The sequence below is a fragment of the Stenella coeruleoalba genome, assembly GCF_951394435.1.
Source record: "Stenella coeruleoalba genome assembly, chromosome: X".
Taxonomy (NCBI): domain Eukaryota; kingdom Metazoa; phylum Chordata; class Mammalia; order Artiodactyla; family Delphinidae; genus Stenella; species Stenella coeruleoalba.
In genome coordinates this window covers 107,275,384-107,293,387 of record NC_137152.1, presented here as the reverse complement: position 1 = coordinate 107,293,387, position 18,004 = coordinate 107,275,384, and the positions used below count along the sequence as shown (strand labels likewise).

Here is an 18,004-nt window from a genome sequence, read left to right as displayed (position 1 = left end):
AGTAATTACTCCTGGAAGAACTGGAAAGAGTGGGGCAAGTAGGATACAGAAGGATAAGAAGCAAAAAAAAGGTGCAATTTTGGGCTAAGTCCCAACCTTAGTTTTATCCTTCAGGGAGGCTCTAACATGTAAATTATACATCAGAGCTGAGCTTTTATACTTCTGCATCAGCCATTGGTTAACTGCTGCCCTGGAGAGATTTAAATTTCACAGGATTTTCTGATTTGTCTGCACTTTTAGGAAAAATGGCTCCAGTCTCCCAGGGACAGTCTTCGTAAAAACTTTCGCAAGTGCTGGACTTTAAAAGCAAAATACATAGATGCTGGGAAGATGGGCACACAAAAATAGTAAAAGGTATTTGAGGGGATCTGGGCAAAGCACAGACACATTGACAAGGTTTGCTACCCAGGGGGTATTATCCCTATTTTATAGGTGAGGAAACAGGCTTAGATAACAACCTACCAAAATCACCCAGTTGGCAAATTATGGTACCAGGACTACTACTATAATTTTTAAAGATAGTTACCAAGATGTTGATGGTGAATATCTCAGGTTTGTTGAATAAATTCAGGTGACTCTAATTCCTTCTTTGTGTGTTTATGTTGCTAAACTTTAAAAAATGAACCCTTATTTTTATATGATCATAAAAAACTATTTTCATGGGAGACACAGAAAAAGAATAAGTCAATACACCTAAGAAAGGTCCTTTAGGCTCTGACATTCTATTAAATCCATTGTAAAAAGTTGATTACCTTTCAAGACTATTGGCACTTTTATAAGGGACCCCTGAATAAGAAAAATACAAAACAACTAGAAAGCAATTAATAGGATGGCATTAGTGAGTCCTTACCTATCAAAAATTACTCTAAATGTAAATGAGCTAAATTCTTCACTCAAAAGACGTAGAGTGGCTGAATGGACCAAAAAAAAACCAAGAACCAGCAATATGCTCCCTATAGAAGACTCACTTCAGCTATAAGGACACATATAGACTCAAAACAAAGGGATTGGAGAAAGATATTCCATGCAAATGGAAACCAAAGGAGAACAGGGATGGCTATATTCATATCAGACAAAATAGACTTTAAGAAAAAAACTATAATAAGAGACAAAGAAGGTCACTCTATAATTACAAAGGGGTCAATTCATCAAGAGGACCTAACAGTCATAAATAGATATGTACTCAACCTCAGAGCACCTAAATATTGGGTTGGCCAAAAAGTTCTTTTGGGTTTTTCTGTAACCTTTTTTTTTCTTTTAAAGAGACAGCCTTTATTTTTAAGGGTTTTTTACATTGAAGAATTCAAAAAGTGGTAGGTTTTTGGAACTTATTGACCTGTATTTAAAAGGAACTGCTGACAAAGATTCACCAGAAATAATCTGAACAAGCGGGAAAATGCAATTAATACTACTGAAGCCTACTAAAGTAATGCCAGGACATATGGTTTATACGACATAATGACCTCTAAATGTTGTCACTGATATGAAACTGCTTCTTTTCTAAACACACAGTGGTATAATTAACAGTATTCAATCACTTCTGTTCTTTCTTGACTATATAAAAATTAAAATCTCAGTTAAAAAACTAATATATTCATCTCTTTAAATGTTTCTTACAGATACAATTTCAATATTTTCATTCAATAGTGGTGTGGTTTAAGAGATTTTTCATTCACAAGTGAAATAACAATCCACCCAAAGGGAACTGATAGTCTATAGACTCACAGTGCAAATAAAGAGTTCAGGAATGCAGCAACTGACCTTTCTAAAATGCAAAACAGATACAATTCCTCGAAGATACATGCAATAAGCTCTACTAAGCAGCTGGCCACAGAACTAGAACATTTGATAATTTTACTGATGACTTCAATGGGACTCCAGATGTTTCCAAACTCGAACTCTCATCTTAGGCTTTGTATTTTGCCTTTCTAGTTTTACTAATGACACAAACATGATTCAAATCCCTGAAGTATTCATTATAGTCAAAGGCATATCCTATAACAAACTTGTCTGGAATTTCAAATCCAGCAAAGTCTGGTCTATAACCAATGCTTCGAGGGGTCCTTTTCACCAGCAAGCTTGCAACCTTGACCATCTTTGGATTATGCTGCTTGACCAAGGAAAGCAAGGTCTGCATTGTTTTGTCAGTGTCAATTGTATCTTCAACAATCAAGAAATTCTTTCCAGTTAAAGTTGAGAGACTATCTCCAACAATTACTTTTATGTCACCTGTTGACTGCTTATTACAGTAGATTTTCAGTCTGATAAAATCTACAGTCATGGGAATAGATCTATCACTATTTCTGTTCGGTGCTTTGATGTAATCCAGCAGGTCAGCAAAGAATTTATAGCCCCTCTTGAGCACACAGAGGCCCGTGATGTGATGGCCTCCCATCTCCTTCATCACATCTCAAGCCAGCCATTCGGTCCACGATGCTGGAGCTGTGGGTCACCATAATGGAGCTGGCTGGCGTGTGGGCTGAGGGCAGTCTGGGATGAGCTTTTTCTGTAACATCTTATGGAAAAACCCAAACGAAATTTTTGGCTAATCTAATATATTAAGCAAACACTAACTGATCTGAATGGAGAAATAGACAACAGTACAATAATAGTAGGGGACTTCAATAACCCCACTTTCAATAATAGATAGATCACCCAGACATAAAAGAAGGAAATGCTGGACTTGAATTATACTTTAGAGCAAATGGGCCTAACAGACGTATATAGAACATTCCATTCAACAGCAGCAGAATATATATTCCTCTCAAGTTCCACATGGAATATTCTCCAGGAAAGATCACATCACAAAACAATTCTTAGCCAATTTAAGAAGACTGAAGTCATACCAAGTAACTTTTCTGACCACAAAGGTATGAAACTAGGAATCAATAACAGAAGGAAAACTGGAAAATTCACACAAACATGTGGAAATTAAACAACACACTCCTGAACAACCAATGGGTCAAGGAGGAAATCAAAAGGAACATTTAAAAATATCTTGAAAACAAACAAAAATTGAAACATTACATACCAAAACTTATAGGATGCTGCAAAAGCACTATAAGAGGGAAGCTTTAGCAATAGGTACTTACATTAAGAAAAAAGAAAGATCTCAAATAAATAACCTAACTTTACACCTCAAAGAACTAGAAAAAGAAGAATTAACTAAGCCCAAATTTAGTAGAAGAAAAGAAATAAAGATCAGAGCAGAAATAATGAAATAGAGACCAAAAAAAAAAAAAAATAGAAAAGATCAATGAAACTAAGAGCTGTTTTTTAATTTTAAGACAACAAAAACTGACTAAATTTAAAGAGAAGACTCAAACAAATAAAATCAGAAATGAAAAGGAAATATTACAACTGATACCACAGAAATTAGAAAAACCATTAGAGATTACTATGTGCCCATCAACAGATGAATATATAAAGAAGATGCAATATATATATATATATATATATATACAATGGAATATTACTCAGCCATAAAAAAGAATGAAATTCTGCCATTTGCAGCAATGCAGGTAAACCTAGAGAATATCATGCTTAGTGAAATAAGTCAAACAAATACTGTATAATAACACTTATATGTGGAACCTAAAAAATAATGTATATGCAAAACATAGAGTCACAGATATAGAGAACAAACTAGTGGTTACCAAAGGGGAGAGGAACAAACTAGGGGTAAGGGATTAACAGATACAAACTACTATGAATAAAATAGATAAGCAGCAAGGATACATTTTAGAACACAGGGAATTTTTAGCTATTACCTTGTAACAATTTATAATATAATATAATCTGCAAAAATATTGAATAATTTTGCATGAGATTGTTCAATTTGAAGAAATTGAAGAAGACACAAATAAAAGGAAATATATCTAATGTTCATGTATTAGAAGAATTAATATTGTTAAAATGGCCATACTACTGAAAGCCATCTATAGATTCAATGCAATTCCTATCAAAATTCCAATGGCATTTTCCACTGAAATAGAGAAAAAATACTAAAATTTTTATGGAACTACAAAAGACCCTGAAGAACCAAAGTAATCCTGAAAAGAACAAAGTGAGAGGCATCACGCTTCTTGATTTCAAACTATGTTATTACAAACGTATAGTAATCAAAACAGTGTGGTACTGGCATAAAAATAGACAAAAGACCAATGGAACAGAATCAAGAACCCAGAAATAACCCCTTGCTTATACAGCCAACTAATACTGACAAGGGAGTCAATGATACTCAATGGCGAAAAGATAATCTCTTCAATAATTGGTATAGGGAAAACTGGATAATCACATGCAGAAGAATAAAATGGACCCTATCTCACATCACTCACAAAACATTAACTTGAAATGGATTTAAAGAATTAAACATAAGATCTAAAGCTATAATACTTCTAGAAGAAAACATAGAGGAAAAGCCCCTTGACAGTGGTCTTGGCAATGATTTTGGGGGCTATGACACTGAAAGCACAAGCAACAAAAGCCAAAGTAAACAAGTGGGACTAAATCAAACCAAAAATCTTCTGCACAGCAAAAGAAATAATTAAAAAAATGAAAAGGAAGCCTATGGAATGTAAGAAAATATTTGCAAATCATATATCTGATAAGGAGTTAATATCCAAAACATAGAAGGAACTCATAAAACTCAAAAACAAACACACAAAAAATATGATTAAAAAATGAGCAGAGGGAGGGCTTCCCTGGTGGTGCAGTGGTTGAGAATCTGCCTGCTAATGCAGGGGACACGGGTTTGAGTCCTGGTCTGGGAAGATCCCACATGCCACAGAGCAACTAGGCCCGTGAGCCACAACTACTGAGCCTGCGCGTCTGGAGCCTGTGCTTCGCAACAAGAGAGGCCGCGATAGTGAGAGGCCCGCACACCGTGATGAAGAGTGGCCCCTGCTTGCTACAACTAGAGAAAGCCCTCACACAGAAACGAAGACCCAACACAGCAAAAATAAATAAATTAATTAATAAACTCCTACCCCCAACATCTTCTTAAAAAAAAAAATGAGCAGAGGAACTGAGTAGACACATTTCCAAAGAAGATACACAAGTGGCCAACAGGTACGTGAAAAGATGTTCAATATCATTAGTCATCAGGGAAATGCAAATCAAAGCCACAATGAGATGTTACCTCACACCTGTTAGAATGGCTATTATAAAAAAGATAAATTTTGGCAAGGATGTGGAGAAAGGGGAACCCTGGTGTACTATTGGTGGATATGTAAACTGGTGCAGCCACTATGGAGAACAGTGTGAAGTTTCCTCAAACAATTAAAAATAGAACTACCATATGATCCAGTAATCTCACTTCTGGGTACATATCCAAAAGAAATGAAATCAAGTCTTCAAAGAGATATTGCACTCCCATGTTCGTTGCCATGTTATTCACAATAACCAAGATATAGAAACCACCTTAGTGTCAGTCTACAGATAAATGGATATAGAAAATGAGGCATATATACACAAGGGAATATTATTGAGCCATGAGAAAGAAGGAAATCCTGCCATTTGTAACAATATGGATGGACCTTGAGGGCATTAAGTTAAGTGAAATAAGTCAGACAGAGAAAGACAAATACTGTATGATATCATTTATATGTAGCATCTATAAAACCCAAACTCACAGAAACAAAGTAGAATGGTGGTTGTAAGTGGCTGGGGGCGGGGGTGGGAATGGGGAGATGTCAGCCAAAGTGTACAAACTTCCACTTATAACATGAATAAGTCCTGGGGATCTAAAGTATAGCATGGTGACTATGGTTAACAATACTGTACTATATGATTGAAAGCTGCTAAGAGAGTAGATCTTAAATGTTCTCATCACAAAAAAGAAATGGTAATTACATGAGGTAATGGAGGTGATAACTAACCCTACTGAGGTAAACATTTTACAATGTATAAGTGTATCATATCATCGCATGTACACGTTAAACTTACACAATGTTTTATGTCAATTATATCTCAATAAAGCTGGAAAAAATAAGGAACTTTTGAAAAAGAATAGTCCTTAACCCCAAAGAAATAAGATACTAATGATGAAATGCCAGGAACTGGGGCCCTAATTTTGGTCAGAATTCTTAACTCTTACCCTTAAAGTCATATCACAGTTCACCCTTTGGATCTTAGGAAAAAACAGTGATGTGGTGCTTTTTATTTTTATTTCTGATTTAGGTTTATTTTTAAATGGTAAGGGTAAAAGCTATCTAGTACACTCTTCCATTTACATCCTAGCTCACCAACCCTGGGATCCATCGCCCAATCTCCTTTTGCTCCTATTCTGGCCTCCTGCTCAGCGTTCCCTCTCCACCTCCTTATGTGTGGAGGGACTAAAGTGAAGACAGACTGGCCAGGCTAATTTTTCCAGGGGTGAGCCCAACTTTGGATTTTTACTTTAAAGTAGAATATGAAAATTTCCTTTAAGACAGTTTCCTGTTTTGGATCACAGTCAATTAGTAACATTTTGCCAGTAATAACTGAAGGACTGAAGTCTAGGTGGAAAAAGAGAGAGGAAAAGAGAGAACTCATTTACTGTTTTAAACTTCAGCAAACAGTGAATTATTTATATTTATTTCCTTGATACTCACCCATTCAGCAAACGTTTATTTTGTGCCTACTGTGTGCCAGGCCCTGAATTTTATGATTTCATATATCTAGATCTTTTCTTTCTCACAACAACTCTATGAATTAGAATTGTCACCTTACTTTATAAGTTAGGAAACTGAGGCACAGGGAGCTGAAGTGACCTGTCTCAGGTCACATTGCTGGTAAGATTTTAAATAGATTCTTTGGTCACCAGAGTTACAGCTTTTTCCACCAGTCTTGCAGCTGACTCTCCACTTGGAGTTGTTGTGGAGACTGTGCTGTGAGCTGTCAAAATATTAGCAAAGGTATGCTCTCTTGTACATCAGATGACAGCATTTCGTTGGTCTAATTTTACCAGCCTATTTATTTAGTGACATAGGATAAGTTGGTTCAATATAGATCAAGAGTGGTGTTTTGGGATTCTTACCCAATCAGGTTTAAATGTACTTTTGAAAATGTGTCCTTCAAAAGCCAGAGTTTTACTTAATGGGGAAACCCTGGAAGCATTCCTGCTAATGTCAGGAGAGAGGAAATGATGCTCACTATTGGCACTATTATTTAATGTTTCATTGGATGTATTAGCTAGCACACTCTTGCTGAAAGTGAAAATTGGTATAACATTTTCAAAGGGCAACTTGATAGTATCTATTAAAAGATAAATTTTCAGACCCAGTGATCCACCATTTCAAGTGCTAGAAATTTATCCTAGAGAGACGTCACCACAAATGTGCAAAGATTTATGTACAAGGATGTTTATTGCAGTATTGTTCATAAGGGAAAACAACCCAAATGTCTATTAATAAAGGAACTGAGAAAATATATAATAGTGCATAAAATACTAGATAGATCTAATGTACTAATCTGGAAAAATGTCCATGTTGTACAGATCAGTGAAGAAAGAAAGTTTAAAAATAGTATGGGACTTCCCTGGTGGTGTAGTCGTTAAGAATCCACCTGCCAATGCAGGGGACACGGGTTTGCACCCTGGTCCGGGAAGATCCCGCATGCCGCAGAACAACTAAGCCCGTGCGCCACAACTACTGAGCCTGCGCTCTAGAGCCTGCGAGCCACAACTACTGAGCCCGCATGCCACAACTACTGAAACCTACATGCCTAGAGCCCATGCTCTGCAACAAGAGAAGCCACCATAATGAGAAGCCCACGCACCACAACGAAGAGTAGCCCCTGCTCACCGCAGCTAGAGAAAGCCCGCATGCAGCAACGAAGACCCAATGCAGCCAAAAATAAATTAATTAATAAATTAATAAAAAAATACCACAGACTAAATGGCATAAACAACAGAATTTATTTCTCACCATTCTGGAGGCTAGAAATCCAGGATCGAGGTGTTGGCAGGTTTGGTTTCTTCTGAGACCTCTCTCCTAGGCTTGCAGATGGCTGCCCTCTCACTGTGCCCTCTCATGAACTTTCCTCTGTTTGTGTGCATCCCTGATCTCTCTCGTGTATAAAAATTTTCTTTTCTTATAAGAACACCAGTCAGATTGGATTAGGGCCCATCCTAAAGGTCTCATTTGAACTTACTTATTTCTTTAAAGGCCCTATCTCCAAATACAGTCATATTCTGAGGTACTGAGGGTTAGGGCTTCAATATATGAATTTGGGAGGAACACAGTTCATCTCATAACAGTTTTTGATCTCGTTTATGAATGTATGGGAGTTCATTGTACTAAACTCTTTGGTTTTGTGTATGTTTGAAAATTTATATTAAATACAACATTGTAGAAGAGGACATAAAAGTAGACCTGAACAAATTGACATACATGCCCCATGAATAAGAAGACTCTTCAATAAGTGGTGCTGGGAAAACTGGACAGCTACATGTAAAAGTATGAGATTAGATCACTCCCTAACACCATACACAAAAAAAAGCTCAAAATGGAATAAAAACCTAAATGTAAGGCCAGACACTATCAAACTCTGAGAGGAAAACATAGGCAGAACACTCTATGACATAAATCACAGCAAGATCCTTTTTGACCCACCTCCAAGAGAAATGGAAATAAAAACAAAAATAAACAAATGAGACCTAATGAAACTTAAAAGCTTTTGCACAGCAAAGGAAACCATAAACAAGACGAAGACAACCCTCAGAATGGGAGAAAATATTTGCAAATGAAGCAACTGACAAAGGATTAATCTCCAAACTTTACAAGCAGCTCATGCAGCTCAATAACAAAAAACCAAACAACACAATCCAAAAATGGGCAGAAGACCTAAATAAACATTTCTCCAAAGAAGATATACAGACTGCCAACAAACACATGAAAGAATGCTCAACATCATTAATCATTAGAGAAATGCAAATCAAGACTACAATGAGATATAATCTCACACTGGTCATAATGGCCATCATCAAAAAATCTAGAAACAATAAATGCTGGAGAGGGTGTGGAGAAAAGGGAACACTCTTGCACTGCTGGTGGGAATGTGAATTGGTTCAGCCACTATGGAGAACAGTATGGAGGTTCCTTAAAAAGCTACAAATAGAAGTACCATATGACCCAGCAATCCCACTACTGGGCATATACCCTGAGAAAACCATAATTCAAAAAGGGTCGTGTGGACTTCCCTGGTGGCGCAGTGGTTGAGAGTCCGCCTGCCGATGCAGGGGACACGGGTTCGTGCCCCGTTCCGGGAAGATCCCACATGCCGCGGAGCGGCTGGGCTCGTGAGCCATGGCCGCTGAGCCTGCGCGTCCGGAGCCTGTGCTCCGCAATGGGGGAGGCCACAACAGTGAGAGGCCCGCGTACCGCAAAAAAAAAAAAAAAAAAAAAAAAAGGGTCATGTACCAAAATGTTCATTGCAGTTCTATTACAATAGCCCGGAGATGGAAACAACCTAAGTGCCCATCATCAGATGAATGGATAAAGAAGATGTGGCACATATACACAATGGAATATTACTCAGCCATAAAAAGAAATGAAATTGAGCTATTTGTAATGAGGTGGATAGACCTAGACTCTGTCATACAGAGTGAAGTAAGTCAGAAAGAGAAAGACAAATACCGTGTGCTAACACATATATGTGGAATTTAAGAAAAAAATGTCATGAAGAACCTAGGGATAAGACAGGAATAAAGACACAGACCTACTGGAGAACGGACTTGAGGATATGGGGAGGGGGAAGGGTAAGCTGTGACAAAGCGAGAGAGAGGCATGGACATATATACACTACCAAACGTAAGGTTGATAGCTAGTGGGAAGCAGCCGCATAGCACAGGGAGATCAGCTTGGTGCTTTGTGACCACCTGGAGGGGTGGGATAGGGAGGGTGGGAGGGAGGGAGACGTAAGAGGGAAGAGATATGGGAACATATGTATATGTATAACTGATTCACTTTGTTATAAAGCAGAAACTAACACACCATTGTAAAGCAATTATAGCCCAATAAAGATGTTAAAAAAAAAAGACTCACCATCAGAAAGATATGTTTTCCATAAATAAATTTATAATTTTTAACACATCTTTATAAATATACCTGTTTCTTTGCCTGAAACTGTACAAGCTTATATAGAAAAATAAGTAAACAAGAATAGCAGGGAAAACTCTGTAAATATAGAGCAGTGTGGAGTAGAGCAGCCTTATTGGATATTAAAACATACTCTAGAGCCTCAAAACTTAAAACAATGTGAAACTAGTACATGGAAGGAAACAAAAATCCAAAAACAGGCCCAAATGCATGTGGCAATTTAATATATGATAAAGGCATCTTCTCAAATCGATGGGGGTAAAAGTGAACTTTCTAATCAATGACATCAGGACAACTGAGTAGCTATTTGGAAAAAGGTTAAATTTGATCCATACTTCATACCATATATCAAGATAAAATCTAAATAGATCAAAGATTTAAATTTAAAAAAATTAAGCCATAAAAGTACTAAAGGTAAACCTTGAAGTGAAGCAGGCCTTTCTAATTATGACACAAATCCAGAGGCCATTTAAACACTGATTGACAAATTTCACTTCACCAAAATAAATAATTTCTCATGACAAATAACACATACACATACACCATAAGCAAAGACAAAGGATAAATGGGGAAAATATTTGTAATTCATATCACAAAGGGATAATTTTCCTAGTTTTTAAAGAGTTTCTAGAGATTGAGGAAAAGGGACAATAACCAGTATTTTTTTCAAAAAGTGTGTGGAGCTACATGGAAAGATAGTTTATTTAAAAAAAAAAGAATACCCTGAAACATCTGAAAAGATACTCAACTTCTCTCATAATATGAAAAGTTCAAATTTAAAACTACACTGAGATTCTTTTTCTCACTTATCAATTTGTCTAAAATCAAAAAGTTTGACACCGTACTCTGTTGGTGAGCCTGGGGAAAATAGGAACGCTCATACATTGTGAGTAGGAATGCAAATTGGTACAACACTTGTATTAGGTTGGTAGGTGTGCCATTACAAAGTACCAGACACTAGGTGGCTTATAAGAACAGAAATTTATTTGAATTTATTTTCTCACAATTCTGGAGGCTACAAGTCTGAAATCAAAGTGCTGGAAGGGTTGGTTCCTTCTGAGACCTCTCTCCTTGTCTTGTAAGTGGCCATCTTCTCTTCCCTGTGTCTTCACATGGTCTTCCTTCTGTACATGTCTATGTCTTAATGTCCTCTACTTGTAGGGACACTAGTCATATTGGATTAGGGCCCACCCTAATGACCTCATTTCAACTTAATTACCTCTTTATAAACCCTATCTCCAAATAGAGTCACATTCTGAGTAACTGGGAGTTAGGACTTAAACACTTGAATTTTGGAGGACACAAATCAAATCATAACAACATTTATGGAAGGATATAGAAGTCGTTATAAAAATTACCAGTACATTACCCTTGTCCAGCAATTCCACCTCTGGAAATCGATCCTACAGATAAAATGACATACATATAAAATGACATATATATGAGGATATTCATTTCAAACTTTGTTCATAAAAGCAAAGAGTTGGAAACAACCCATGTCCACAAATAGGGGATTATTTGAGTCAACTGTATTTCACCTACACCGTGAAAAATTATGCAGCTGTAAAAAAAATCAGGAAGCTCTCCATGCAAAGCTAAAGAGAAATCAACAATGATATATGAAGTGAGAAAAGGAAGGCACAAAACAGCATGCAGTTTAACAGCATGCTACATATGTATGAGAAATACATTCGTATTTTCTTGTACAGTATTTGCATAAAGAAACACTGAAGGCTAAATAACAACAACAAAAAACTAATAAAATTGGTTACTGATAGGGATGTATGGGGGCACAGAATAGAGGGGACAGACGTGGAATTGAGCTTTTCCATATATTCTTTTTTATATAATTTTCATTTCTAAATCACGTACATTCAAAACAATTACAATTATTACACATAAAGTTTCCTAGTTCAGCCATGAAATTTCTAGTACAATATGAGACTAACTCTAATCCTTTTACTTTTGAGAATGGCTATTCTCAGTTTATCAAAGCTTCAACTAGGGTTTTCAAAATCGTGCTCCTGTGAAATAAAGAAAATCCCCAGGGGTTGCAAGTGTTTTCTTTCTTCTTTTTCTTTGAAGAAAGGAACCGAGTTTAAGAGGGCTAGAGTGAGTCCAGTTGGATTTGACGTTGACCAAATAGGAGGTAGCCCAGATGCTATTGATCATCAGCACACATGCCCTTGAGTGTGCATCAATTCAAGCAAACAGAAGTGTGCCCTGCTGGGTGGAGGTGCCTGGATGGGGGTGGGGGGACCCGAGCGCACTGCCTCCAGCTAAGAGTGAAATTCCTTGAGAAAGCCCCCTTCCTGTCACAGAACTCACAGCACTCTGAGCCTGCTCGCAGCCCAACGGCCTCTCCGAGAATGCTACATTTAAAAGTGCAGTTTTTGGATGATTCCCAGAAGATTTTTGTGGTTGATGTAAGTGGAAATCACATTGCTATTATTCCTTTATTATTCATTCAATAATGGTCATTTGTGGACAGCCCATTAGCTGGAGATATTATGTCTTCTTTAGGACCGAAGGAGGACTGTAGGTTTTAGCTTTGGAAAAAGAAATCTGTATTTAATATCACAGTGTAGCTCATGCTTTCCCACTAACCTTTCTTCTAGAACAGGTTCTCTTTTCTCAAGGGTTAACAACAGCAAATCTAAATATATGTAAGAAGACAAAGCAGAAATAACTTAGTTGTCCTACCCAAAAAGGTATTATTGCTCATTGAAATAATTTGCCTGTGAGTCTCACCCCATGAATATTTGTGGGGAGAAAACTGTGGTTCTGAGGGAAAGGAGAAGGGGAACGCTACCCTCCTTTTCTGAAGAAAACCTATGGGGTTTCGGAGGGTGGAGGGCAGTGGGTAGAATTATGCAGTTGTAATGAGAACTTCAGGAAGTAATGACAAGTATAAGAGAGAAAAATAGGATAAGAGACTATTTAGTTTGATTTAGTACTTATAGTTCAGGGTTCTTCATATAATTCCTAGCTACAAGATGACTGATACAATTATACCTCATCTCTTCAAGAAAGAACAAATGTGTTAAGTACATCATTTGGAGCTCATCTTTCAGTATCTTAAGAGATGTACATTTTGATGTCAGGATTTACGTACGAGCATTTGGAAATGTTCTACAATTTTATTGGAATCAAAAAAATGCTATTTGCTCTGATATTTACAGTAGCTGCTAACAAGGAACAAATAGTTCATTTCCTTTGAAATTCATACAAAATGCTGGTTGTTTTCCTTTATACATAAACTGACAACTGCTGTTGGGTGTGTAGGTAACCCATTTTTCAAATAAGTATTTCATTTTTATTTGAATCATGTGCTTTGTGGGTGATGACTGCATGGTTTCAGCTGCTGTTTTGCTGTCTCTTCCTTTCACTTTTATTTGCAAAAGGCATTTCTAGCTCCACGGACCTGATGATTTGTTTTTGTAGCAAATAGCTTCCATTAGAGGTATGAGGCATTTCCTATTCTTTCTTGGAACTGTATTTAAGGGGTGGAAAATGTCTTTTGAGTAGTTTATCCATTTGCAGGCTGGTGGTGTACACTCACAGTGCTCCAGTACCTGAATTAGTGAGCTGGGGATTCAAAAGACACTGCTTTAGGCTAAATTTTTAATAGATATTTCAAGCTACTCAAAGAGAAATCTTTGACAAAAAGTGACAGAAGAGCTTTCTGAATATACAGCTCAAATACAGATCCAATTAAATGGGGGGGGGGTGGGAGGCACAGTACCCTAGCTTCACAAAATTCACCTTCCGAGGAGCTGATTCTAGCAACTTGAAGCCAGCGTGATTTGGCTTTAAGTCAGACTGTTCCTTCCAGCTGCAACACACCGTGTTCCTTGGGAAGATAATGGGAGAGATTTGATACCCAGCAATTTGGGTGTCACAGCATCTGATCCCGTTTGCTCTGTGGAGGGCTGCTCTGTAAGTAGCAATCGTGGCATTACCGAGAGTGGCAGTAGCACTGACTGTGGTCCCATGGGCAGCTTAGTCTTGAGGGAAATGGAACCTTAAGTTAGCATACAGCCATCTAACTGTATCTTCTCTCCTTAACAGTAGTAGACTGATAATCATGATGATGATAATGATAATGAAAATGATGATGATAATAGTAGTAGTAGAGGGTCGCCAATGGATAACACAAAAATTTAAAAAGCAATTTCACATCCATTAGTTCATTTGATCCTCCATTCCACCCTGTGAGTGAAAGTAGGGAAAAGATGAATGCAGAGCTGGGACTTCCAATCCAGGACTCTTCCCACGACCCCACGTACAATTGTATCCGAAGACTCATCTGTCGGTAGCCGCCTAGTCCTGTAATATTGCCACTGCACATTAGTTTCTGTGGCCCTCAAAGGGCATAGAGTTTGGCATACAGTAAGGCTTTAATGACTGTTATGAACCAATTAGTAGAAGTCTCAAGAGGCATGTATCAGTCCCAGGGACAATTGTTCTTCAAGATAAGATTTAAGAAAATAATTGGTTGCTTGGGAGGAAATAATGGCATCTTGGGCGTTAGTGTTGTTTTTACAGAAGGTACAGTAGTAGAAATATGATGATCAGATAGAATAATGTCACCTGGATTAGGCTAATTGACATCCAGAACCCTTTATTCCACCCCCAGTAGCATTATCTTAGTGAGTTTGCTGGTGTCCAAGATCTGGCTCAGGACTACAGACTCAGAAGCCTGATTTGTCAGCACTCCACAAATCTGAAGTCAGAAACTGGTATTTTAAAATCAGGAGGCCAGTGTTACCATTTACAGTGGGACTGGGAACACTAGGGTTCTCTCATCAGTTACATAATATGCCAAAGGGCAGAAGAGTCAGATTGAAAGGAATTAGATCTATGATCCTAGTACTGAATAGCCTGATAATGCATCTGTCTCCACAAAGGCCCTGTCATTGACACCTTTTAAGTCACTTATTCATTCATTTAGTCATTTCATTAACAAATTATTATTGAGATCCTAGTATGTTCCAGGCCCTGTTCCGGGCACAGTCGACTCTACCATATGGGTAAGTAAAGTTCTTGAGCAAGGGAACACTCTCGCCTGGGCAGTGCTGGCTGGGAGCTGCCAACTTGGGCTTCAGTGATTCCTTTTCCTCTCATTGCATGGTTGACAAACTCCCTTTGCGATTGACATGTCTTTAATTTGTTAATGCCTTCAGTTAGATTACTGAGAAGAGCGTCTGACCCCTGAAATGTCCTGGTTTTTTGAAGCTTCTTTGCATATCTGTAATCTGAGACACGGGGTGCTGATATTTGCATATGAACTCTCTGAGAATATTAGTCAAACTTTTCCTTTCTGAATTTCCAAGAGTCTTTGGGGATGCAGGATAGATATGGGACTCCAGAATTGCTGGAATATGCCCACTGAAGTTTAATCCAATGAAGAAAATCTGTTTGGTAAAAACCTCATCTTAGTTTTCAAGTCAATTTATTTGATGAAATTGATCACTGTTAAATATCAACAGCATCTCTAGTGTTGCACTTGGTAGGACTCTCCAGAATGATGATGGGAGTGGGTAAGCAGGAGGAGAAACGGAATAAGGTAACGATTTTAAAGATAACTGAAAATTCCCTGGTGGTCCAGTGGTTAGGACTCCATGCTTCCACTGCAGCGGACATGGATTTGATCCCTGGTTGGGGAACTAAGATCCCACAAGCTGTGTGGCATGGCCAAAAAAATTGAAGATTTTTGTGTTTTAGTTTTGCCTCTTTAACATGGGGACTGGGACTTTTCTGGATAGAAAAAGGGAGGATAAGACCAAAGCTAAGGCTTCTGAGCACTCAGAAAGAATAGAGAAGGTCAGGTTTCTAGCTTTACTAGGAACCTCCCAATAGCCACAGATACCAGTAGTAATAATGAGCATCCTTGGAGGGTGACCTCCTTTTAAGACTGAACTGTTTGCTTCTCTGAGGTTTAGATGGAGAGTTTTCAAAACAATAATCCCATCACCATACTTGACACAGTTCTGTCTGATATGCCTCCTGCCTGCTGCAGTTCTATCTTTGTAGAAGCATAGTGAAGGGGAAGAGCAGCTGTTGTTTGTGAATTCCCAAAAGCACATTTTTTTTTCTTTTTGCGGTACGTGGGCCTCTCACTGTTGTGGCCTCTCCCGTTGCGGAGCACAGGCTCCAGACGCCCAGGCTCAGTGGCCATGGCTCACGGGCCCAGCCACTCCGCGGCATGTGGGATCTTCCCGGACCGGGGCACGAACCCATGTCCCCTGCATTGGCAGGTGGACTCTCTACCACTGCACCACCAGGGAAGCCCCCAAAAGCACATTTTATTTTGATGGTTTTTGGAAGCTAAGGTCAAAATAAGAGGTTTGAAACATCTCAAGACTTACATTTACCTGATTGCTAAGTGACTGTATTGACCAGCACAGTGGGTACCTAGTGGCTTACCCAGTGAGAGAATATAGTGAGTCAGCTTACCCCATTCCCCTGGGAGCCCATCATAAAGGCCACCAGGCCTCATTTTCTGGAATGAGGCAGAGGGGAAGCATTGCCAGGACTGAGCACTATTCAAGCTGGATAAGAAAGCCAAGAACTGCTTAGTGATTTTTTTATTGGTAATGGTATTTACCCTTGGGATATTTGTCCAGGAGCTGGTTTTTCAATTTATAATGATGAGGAATCTTTTGTAGTTTTGTCAATAGCAAAATAGATACCCCTCCCCTTCATAAAGAAAAACTCTTTCAACACCAGTGAAATGGAATTGCTCTGGTGTGGCAAAATGTACCTGGATTTGGGACTACAAAAACTGCACCATTTTAGGGGTGTGATCTTGGGCCAGTCACTTAACCCGTTATCTCCCTGAGTTGTGATATAAAGGATATAATGTATATTTGGAGTCTGATAAAACAGGAAGAAAATTTGACTCTGCTACTTCCAAGCTGTGTGGCCTTGGGCAAGTCACTTAACCTATCTCGGACTTAGTTCTATCAATGCTAAAAACTTGGACTTGGGGTGTCAGGAAAAACTTTCCAAATAATATACCATTTAAGTTGCTGAGTAGGAGCTAAGGAGGTGAAAAGTGGAAGCTAGGGGGAAGGGGGTTGTATGGTGGTTACACAAGGGAAAGATTGAAGGCCAATGTGCAAAAGAGAACATGGCCCTTTCATGGAAAAAAAAAGGTCAGTGTGAGTGAAGAATGGAGTGTTGAAAGGAAGATGGAGAGTAGCTTGAATTCAAGGTGGAGCAGAGGTGGTCAGCAGTTATATCATTTGGGTCAAGTGGTATATATATGAAGTTTGGGCTTTATCCTGAAGGTGATAGAGAATCACTAAAGAGCTTAAGAAGCTCAAAATGGGGATATTAGCATCTGTTAACTCATTAATTTATGCATTCATTTGCTCATCCAATATTTAATGAAATATGCGTTCTAAGTGCTGGAGATGCCAGGTAGAATCGGAATAATAGTTTCAAGTTCAGTGGCTCCAATTTTAGATAGCCAGCCTCTATCCTAACACATATGCCCAAACATCAATATTCCAGCCCGATAGAGAATGGTGGAGACAGACAGAAAGGATGGATACAAAAGATGTTAATGGGGTAGAATTTCTAGAAGCATTTGATGTCAGCCTGGATACAGGAGGTGAGTTGAGGAGCCTAGATAACATCCAAATTTCTGGCTTAAGTAATGGTGTGGATGGTGGACTCCATTCACCAAGACAGAGAAACAGAATAAAAGGAGCAAGTTTAGGGTGGGCAAGGAGTTTTGTTTTGGATTTATTGATGGGAATATGGGAAGAGGAATATATCTGGATTTGGGCAGACCTGAATTCTAGTCTCTGCTCTAAAAATTTTTTTAAAGTTTATTTTATTGAAATATAGCTGATTTACAATGTTGTGTTAATTTCTGCAGTACAGCAAAGTGATTCAGTTATACATATATACAT

General features: G+C 38.2%; 1 protein-coding gene and 1 pseudogene across 3 annotated transcripts in view; one reads left to right on the top strand and one right to left on the bottom strand.

Moving 5' to 3' along the window:
• Positions 1 to 1,906: 1,906 nt before the first annotated feature.
• Positions 1,907 to 6,261, bottom strand: LOC307180655 (hypoxanthine-guanine phosphoribosyltransferase-like; annotated as a pseudogene). The gene is made up of 2 exons: positions 6,234 to 6,261; positions 1,907 to 2,442 (listed from the first exon to the last, which is right to left on the bottom strand). The product of its transcript is annotated as a hypoxanthine-guanine phosphoribosyltransferase-like (transcript).
• A 6,187-nt stretch (positions 6,262 to 12,448) lies between these two features.
• Positions 12,449 to 18,004, top strand: part of FRMD7 (FERM domain containing 7) — a gene marked incomplete at both ends in the record, with an annotated part of 55,091 nt that continues 49,535 nt past the window's right edge. For both annotated transcript variants that reach the window (XM_079910512.1, XM_079910511.1), the window contains one exon: positions 12,449 to 12,505. In XM_079910512.1, the coding sequence (XP_079766638.1) occupies positions 12,449 to 12,505 (57 nt within the window). The remainder of the gene's footprint in view (positions 12,506 to 18,004) is intronic.